The following is an 8,480-nucleotide window of genomic DNA, read 5'->3' as shown; positions in this document are numbered from 1 at the left end:
TGGCAGACAATGTTCATTTTTCCTGCAAGCAATGTGAATTGCAATATAGAAACAAAACGTCCCCATCGACAGAATAACCCGATGCACAAATAGAATGCAAACCCGTTCGTAGGGAATGTCACTTACAGGAACAATCACCTGGAGCGAATCGTAGTCCACCTCCTTGGAGCCTTTTCTTGTTGCAACTCCACCGCCTTCACCAAAACACAAGATCGAACCTCGAAAAGGGCGATTCACTGCGATTCCAATGCACGCCAAGATGATTTCCCCTTTCTTTTATATGCGTTTTCTCTGGGAATGTTTCGCCTGCTTTGCTACTGCACCTGATCGAACACTGGACCAAACTACGACGCACGCTTTCTCGCGTTTCAAATGCACTTGACTGGAGCAACAACAACAACACACTCGTAAAGCTAAAAAGCAGCGCCTTGCTTTCTCCAAGAAACTCTACTGCAAATCCTTTCTAGCTACTTTGGAACTTCTGGAACTGCCTCGGAGGAGTGAGATTCGCGATAGAAAAGCTGCCCGATTTTCCCTAATGTTTACTTTTCCTCTTGCACCACCGTCACTGCGTCGCCGTCGGCGTTGTAGTCACTGTCACTTGCTGTTGTGAACTTTTTTCCTTCTTTCGTTTGTTTTCCTCTCTCCCGGATTCCACTTGGAACACGATGGCCTGCCCGGTTATTTTGGTTTTGTTTTTTGACTACCGCGATCCGCCTTCCGGTATATCGACCGCCGTCGTTTCGTTTAACCCGTCGTCTGGTCGTCTGCGCCGCTGATGCCGTTTTTGGCGACCCACCACCGAGAAAAAAGAAAAGACCGTGTACCGTCGACTCGCGCGTTCAGCGAACTAGTGACCAGCAACGCAATCTCCAGCGCCTACTGATCCAGCGAGTTAAAGGGAGAGCGGAGCGGGCATGCAATTTTGGAGAGAGAACTCTGCTCGCCAATCCACCTGATCTCTCATCCTCTCTCTCACTCTCAGTTTGATTTGTGGCCCAAAGACAGTCAAGTGTCCTGGTGGCATTATACACCATGCATTTTGACAAATCGTCTCAAGATGTTGTCAGTGTAATGGCTGAATTTGTCGATGTTAAATGAATAAATTCAAACCAAAGGAGTTTCGCAACAGCACCATTTTTTAAACGAATAAATTGATACCTGTGCTCACAGCATCTTGGTCCGAAATAGTCTTTGACATTTAGGTCACCCTGCGGCAATCGCCTTTGAGACGACCAGCTAATCTCGACTGTTCATGGTAGAGCCGCATTCGATGAGAAAACCGTGAACCTGTTTGGCGATGAGAGAATGGGTCTTTACGGTACTCGACGCGACTGCGGGAACAAAGAACCGTTAAATGTTTATGTTGAAAAATATGTGGTGCACAGCCGCGCTTGTTGGAATGAGAAATGTACGATACAAATTGCAGAACTAGGCATGTCATGGATAATCGCTTCACATTGCAATTAGCGAATATTTCAACAAACCCAGCAATCTTTTAATGCCGACGAAGAAAACAAAAACAACAACGTAAACATATGTTTGGTGTATGCCACTCTGGTCAATGAGAGCAGCGAGAGAGCAGCTGGAAAGAGAAGGAGAATCGTCGATCTTGGATCAAGTCTCACGTCGTTTAAAATCTGAAACCATCGTATTTTAGTAGCATAGGAATGTCATCAAAAGATTGCATTAAAAAGCCCGTGTGATTTTTTCGGCAGATGTTAACCATTCTTTGTTTCATGTGCCTTTGGATTCATGTTTGTTTTCACTTTAAAATTCCGCAGGACAATCGTACAGCAGTCAGTATACCTTCCACTTACTAACTGCTTAAATTGCTTGGATGGGATGGTGCCTCATGTTTGGCGGCGAGAATGTAACAAAATCCCAAACCATACATTTACTCACTATATTACTACGTTATACCACCCTTGTCGCGGCGTTGCTGCGCGCTAACTCTCCTGTTTAGTACAAATGAAATGAGTTATGCGAATTTATTGATAAACATGACGACACCACCTCCCAACCGACAGTCGGGTGTTCAGGCGTGGGATTAGTAGGAGGAGGGACGAGGGGGGGGGGGGGGAGGGGGAGCAAGATTGAACGATAACATTCACACACGCTTATACAGCTACGCCTTCAAGTAAGGAACGGAAATACCACACGAAAATCAAAGGAAATCAAAGCATCACGGTGCAAAAATCTTCGATTGCCCCCGAGAAGCGTATAAAAAGGGGGAGAATAGTAGAAGAGAAGTAATAATCTATCGCTTAAAATGATCTACAATCCTATATCTTTACCAAGTATTATGTTTATACGGGGCATCTGATTCTATTGGTTTTGTTCGAGTTCTATCTTGGCGGCCCCGCTGGCACCCACGTTTACTGCTAGAATTACCTTCGTAGTGCAACTGTTTATTACCGTTCGAAACTCCTATCCGTAGTGGCGATATCCTTCTGGACATTATCTGTGCTCTTTGAGGGTGATTGTGGTTGGTGGTACATAGGAACGAGCGGAATCTATCGAATTTAACCTTATCATAGCACAAACATAAACCACATGATTAGCATATCCGATCTACCGTACAATGATCTACACCGTCGTTCCGTTCGGTCTTACTCAAAACACAGTTCGATCCACCGTCGATCATTCGGGCAGAAGGAAGAAAATAGTGAGATTTGTTTGTTAAAGACTATTTTCGCAAAAAAAAATCAAATGCGGGAACAGATGTAGATAAGAACCAACAAAATAGCATCGAAGGAACTAATTGTGAACAGCAAAAAAAAGAACAGATCAATGAATCGGAAAAGACTTCTTTTCAACTCATGCACTTTCCCACTTCCCACCCAGCAGTACGACGGCATCTTGGTTGAACTGATGAGGGGTTCAATCATCGTTCCTCGAGGATCAGTGTTTCCTGTGGGAACAGTTTCAGTTCTTTAAGCGTGCTATCCATGTCTAACGTTGTTAACTGAAAGAGCAAATTATATAAATGACCATTTGTTAGTTCGAGATCGAGATCAGGGTTAGGGTTGGCGTTCTGCTACTTACGTCTCTTCTAGGCCAGCTTGAGATCACCTTAAATTCGTTAGTGAGGTATCCCTCGGCCGTGATATAATTTAATAGCAGCTGCAGAGGCGTTTCGATGTAGAACTTGCGCTCGAGCATCTCACCGGACGGTGTTCGCACCCGTATCTTGGTGATGCTTTCGCCGCCATCCTGCTGCGGCTCATCCGGTACGGTGCTACGCGCCTGTGCCCGTATCAGCTCCCTTTTTGCTTCATTTTCTGCTCGCTCCGATTCGAGCCGGCGTCGCTCGGACTGCACCATCATCTCCTTCTGGCGCTTGGCTTCCTGCTTTGCCCGGTCCGCCTCCAGACTTTCACGGTAAGCGGCATCCTGCTCGAGCTTAACCTGCTCCCTTGCCATCCGCTCGTTTTCCTCGCGTAGCTCAATCTTTAGCTGCTCGCAATACATATCCGACGCCTCCATGAGCTTCGACAGCAGATCATCCACACCGACATTACCTGCACGGAGACATTATTTAATTTTTTGTGTGTTAAATTCTCTCGTTTCTCGTCGTTTACATGAGCTCCCCACCCAGCACTTACCATAAATCACCTGGAACACTTCACATTGGCTGCGGTTTTTCGATATCACAAGTATTGCCGGCAAACGGTCCGTCGCGATGTTGCGCACTGTTATCGACGCTGTCATTCCCACGCAGGCCGATATAGACGACAAAAACCTATGGGGATCGGGAAAAAAATCACATCGGTTCCACAATAATTCATTAAATTACACCACGTGCACACCGGGATGGGACTTACATATTCTTATTGCTCTCGAACGTCAAATCCCACCCGTAAAGAACGAAATGCTCCAGCAGGATCTGTATAATGCTTTCGCAGGCCAACAGCTGACCACAGAACACGTTCGTTAGCACGCTACCGTCATGGTGCAGATAAATTGCCAATAGTTTACGCTGCAATAAAAAGGTACACAATCAAACAAGTGATTCCCAGTGACGGACTACCAAACAAAACAGATAAAACTCACATCACGTGCCGACGGTCGATGGCAGGCCTCCTTTAAGGCGTCCTCCAGGTTACCCTGGAAAAACATCGGATGCAGCGGCCCATACCGTTCGATGAAATTTTCCACAAACTGTATACTTCCGATCGCCTCGTCATCTGTGTTATCGGGTACTGAGGTACAATACAAAAATAAAAAGTGTCGTGAGAAGCTTTTCACGGAGAGAAGGCCCAGAAAAAAATCAGGGGGTGCTGGTCCCGATGTAACCTACTTAAACGCTTTTGCTGGTTAATGATCGGCGTCTCGGTGAAGATGTCGTCGTCGTTGTTGAAATCCGACGCATCCTCGAACTCTTCCCCGCTACTTTCCGAGTCGATTGGAATGATCGGTAGGTTGTCGTTGCTAGAATGAATATAGCAACACCGGAAATGGGAAATCAGTGGAAATGAGTACCGCATACCACATACAAACTCCGCTCTTACCCAACGTTGAATAAATTGGCCCCAGCGCCCCTGCTGCTACTGCTGCTGCTGCTGTGGCTGTTGTTCGTACTCGTGCCGGCACTACTACTGAGCGCATTCAGCAGGTGACTGTGGGTATTGCAAAGGTTGCCGCTGTTGTTGTTGCTGTTGCTGCTGCTGTTGTTGTTAATGTTGGTCACTTTGACCGCGCTCTGGTCCCACTTTAGGAGCAAATTGTGATCGATACCGATGCCGGACTCAGCGAGCGTAGTTTGGTTTGTCACGTTGCTCGGCCACCCGTACCACACCTGGTGGCGCACCGGTATACTGGTGATGTCGTGAATCGAATTCTTGATGTGGAGGATGTCCTGCTGGGCGGGAAAATTGAGCTTCAGCATCTGGTTTTGCGGCTCGATGTGAATATGCAGCGTGTAGGATTGCTGATTAAGGTGCGGTAAAACGTCCATGCTGGTGTTGGGCAGATAAGTAGAAAACAATCGATTATGATGGAACCCATTTTCAAACGTACCGCTTAAACTTACCCTGCGTCGTCTACACATCCCTCGTCGGTAAGATCGGTCAGCACCAGATGAAACTCCTTGCTACCGTCGATGCTGAGGGCTTTCAGTGGTGTGGACAGGTTAGCCGTTTCCTTTTGCTTGCCTGGCTCCCAACCTTTCAGTGCTTGTCGGCAAACTGGGACTTTCGTCTTGTTGCAAATCTTTGCTTTCAGATCACCGATCGTTGCATGGTTCGAGATGCTTATTTGATGCAGTACATTCTTGAAGTGCACGTTGAACAGCAGATCATACGGCTTCGTGTCTAGATGATTGAGAGCGGCTCGAAAATCGTTACTGCTGGTGGACCTTGATGTAGATGGACCTTACAAAAAAAAAACAAAGATAATCTTCATATTAGAGAAAGTCACTACTTGGATGAAAAAGGGTTGCTTTGTTGATTTGATTTTTCACTTCTCTTACCAGCATCATCTCCAATGTTATACCATCCGCCACTAACATCCTTCATGCCCGTGTCAGCATTGTTGCCGGGAGCTGCCACGTATGATTTAACCGGCGACGAAGGGTTTGTCATCAACTCCTCCCCACCGGTCGAGCCACCGCCAAAGTGGTCCAGGACGTTGTTCAACATCCCAGAGGCACTGGAGCCGCCAGCAGAAGCGCCACTAGTGCCACTGGCTCGCGATGCAAACCCGTGCTGGTCCGCAAACGACAAAACCGGCTCTGGCAATCCTTCTACATCCTGTGGTAGGACGCGCTGTATGGCAGACTGCGAAAAAAATGGCAATTTGTTAATTGAAATGCAACGTTACAAAAATCTCATTGTTTTATCTACCTCCAAATTCCAATTGCACTCTTCTAGATGTTGAATCGCTTCGGCTACATCTTCTATGGCCGTTATGTTCTGTAAGAAGACAAACGAGAGAAATTCAGTTACCGGTCTTAAGTTGAAGGAAAGGAAGGTTAGTCAGAGGGTTTACTTTTTAAAAATAAAAACAGCTGCGTCACCCTACGTCGTCTTAAGGAAGTGACACAGTTTACGAAATCGACAAACCGACACAAAGAGGGATGACAGCAGCAGTTTTGCCGCAGAACAAAACCGTACTCTCGGGTTCCCGAGCCAAAAGTTTCTCCTTTTTTCCTGCCCCCAAAAAGCTCAGAACATTTACCTGAAAGTCGGCAAGTATTTCGTCCCTGCTCTCGGACATCTTGTGTACGTAGACTACTCGGTAACGCTGCGGGCCACGACGAGGGACTCGGGAGACTGCGATGTGTCCAAGAAAGAAAGAAGACTTCCGCTACTGTGATAGCGTGCTGTTTCGAATGCTGCTATGTTCGTATCTTTCAGTGTTCCGTTTTTTCCAACACCTCCTTTCCAATAAATGCCGGGTGTTGAGATCACATCAGTTTTCCGCTTCGTATGTACACCTACTACGATTCTAATCAACGATGTAATAAAAAAACACAAAGATGGAAAATGTTATAATCTAATCGTTTTTCAATGGATTTCGGTAGATTCAATGTACGCCAATCTTTGTCGCTATTGGTTTTACGTTCAGGATAAAGGATTTCCCAATGAATGTAGATTGCTCGAGAGTACAACTCACTACCGTTGCATGGGGGGCACATGCTCTTCTGACAATGACTTTGACTTCGGCACCAGAAACCATCCTCACTTGAGGAGGCTGTGATCATGCCGTACTGTTTTTGTACACAGAAGACACACATTGACTGTCACAAGACGATAGAACCAGACAATTAGTCTAGGCGCGAGTCTCAAGACCATTAGAAAGCGGAATAGATTGACGGAGGTTGTGAAAAAGTGAGACAACGTAGAAGAGCACGGGAGTAAATACAACCAATTCCAAGAGAGACATGAAAATATCGACTGCTGGTCGCGGAAAGGATGCCTTTGACGGGGTCAGTTCAGACCGAGCATTTACAATGGAAAAATACACCACCCGCGTTGTTTATCTAACACACCTCTAATGGGTCTCATGGCACAGACGGTCGAACCCTTCACCCGATACCAGCAGGGGGAGATTTTTAAAAGATTTCACGCGATTGTCATGACACTGCGTTTCGTTCCGCATTGGTTCTCTTCCGCTACCTCGTACGCGCCTCGTTGTACGCACCACGGATGGCCAGTCCACGCTTTAAATGTTGCTTGGGTTTATGCTGATTTGCCTGTGAACTTGTAGTTTTCACGTTTAACGTCCCTCATGGTGGGCATATTACGTCCATAAGCAATGCTATCTCATTTACTCCATCTGTTTCGCACTCGTTTTCGCATTTTTTTTTTCTTTGTTGCTTTGCGGCAGTCTACTATGTTGCTTTGGTAAAGTTGAATTACAACATTAGCCCCCTTTTTTATTTCTACCACCAATCAAGGAAATCGTACTGAAACGTTTGTTGCTAAACTTGCCTGTGTTCCTCACGACAACTTTGGACCCGAAAAATATTTCTCCCCACGGCACACTAAACTCCTCGAGCCGATGTGTTTCCCCAGCGCGAGAAAAAGGTGAATGACAGCTATTTGTGAAGTCCATGCGAGCACGCGAAGAAGATCGATGGAGCAACAAAACACGAAGAGAATCGATAGAGCTTCAAGAAGACAACGGGCGCACAATGCTTGTCAGCTGCTGCTGTACGTCGCACTGAATGGGTCTATTGCGATGCTACCGTTTCACAACTAATTTGTATGCACACAAAGAGGTACAGATAGGTACCACTAGCAGTAGCACATGATTGAGCAGCCAGTTCAGTAGTATACCTGCCGAACACCAACACCGACAGCACCTCCGACGACGTCGACGATTACTAGGATTGGTTGGATTACTAGGATGATTTGGGGAATCACTTTGTTCTCCGCGCACTTCCTTCACTGCAAACGCATCGATTCACACTTCGCCAGCGAAAAAGTAAAGAAACGAAAAAGCCTACCCTTTTCAGCTTCAACTAACGGTACCTATGCTTTGCCTGCCGAACTACAACTTCATTGAACTTGGAAGAAATGGAAAAGGCCAGAGCAAACGACGATAATTCTCGCAATCCAGAAAACAGTCTACTCTCACTTGACAGCAGACATTTTTCTGACTGTCTCGAAGCAAGAATTAATTCAAGAATCGTTTCGTTTAAAACCCTTGACCAGGTTTCTCAACTTTCCTGTAGAAAACCTTGGTAAACCTTTCGAGGGGTGTCAACGTTTTTGACAGAATGTTTATGACAGTCATGACGTACAGTACTACATTTTTTTATACGAGAAGAAGTGTAATTTAAAACGACCAGTTACATCAAGCGCATTAACAAATCGCAAAAAAAATACATCCATTAAATATACCGATGTCGATATAAATTTACAATGCAAAACAAAAAGTAGCATCTTCAAACGAGCGAAATGCACTAGCAGGTATTAGATAACCCCAGCTGTTGGGTTTTGTTAGATCAAATGTTATTCGTTGTAACAAAT

At 45.8% G+C, this 8,480-nt stretch overlaps 1 protein-coding gene across 1 annotated transcript; it reads right to left on the bottom strand.

Moving 5' to 3' along the window:
• Positions 1-2,078: 2,078 nt before the first annotated feature.
• On the bottom strand, positions 2,079-6,446 carry LOC131282768 (FAS-associated factor 1). The gene is made up of 11 exons (XM_058312309.1): positions 6,181-6,446; positions 5,847-5,915; positions 5,474-5,780; positions 5,036-5,375; positions 4,515-4,961; positions 4,304-4,434; positions 4,057-4,205; positions 3,828-3,982; positions 3,609-3,745; positions 3,049-3,524; positions 2,079-2,968 (listed from the first exon to the last, which is right to left on the bottom strand). Exons 1-11 carry the CDS (start codon positions 6,217-6,219, stop codon positions 2,888-2,890), a joined length of 2,331 nt encoding a protein of 776 aa, XP_058168292.1. The 5' UTR covers positions 6,220-6,446; the 3' UTR covers positions 2,079-2,887.
• Positions 6,447-8,480: the final 2,034 nt, after the last annotated feature.

Source organism: Anopheles ziemanni, chromosome 2 (genome assembly GCF_943734765.1).
Source record: "Anopheles ziemanni chromosome 2, idAnoZiCoDA_A2_x.2, whole genome shotgun sequence".
NCBI classification, from domain to species: domain Eukaryota; kingdom Metazoa; phylum Arthropoda; class Insecta; order Diptera; family Culicidae; genus Anopheles; species Anopheles ziemanni.
This window is presented reverse-complemented; position numbering and strand designations above follow the sequence as displayed.

Excerpts from the sequence above, each read along its gene's own strand:
- LOC131282768 (XM_058312309.1), bottom strand. The coding sequence starts at position 6,219 with ATGTCCGAGAGCAGGGACGAAATACTTGCCGACTTTCAG. Across the intron at positions 5,916-6,180 it reads AAATACTTGCCGACTTTCAG|AACATAACGGCCATAGAAGA; the intron begins GTAAATGTTCTG and ends GTCTTCTTACAG. Across the intron at positions 2,969-3,048 it reads CAAGCTGGCCTAGAAGAGAC|TTAACAACGTTAGACATGGA; the intron begins GTAAGTAGCAGA and ends TTGCTCTTTCAG.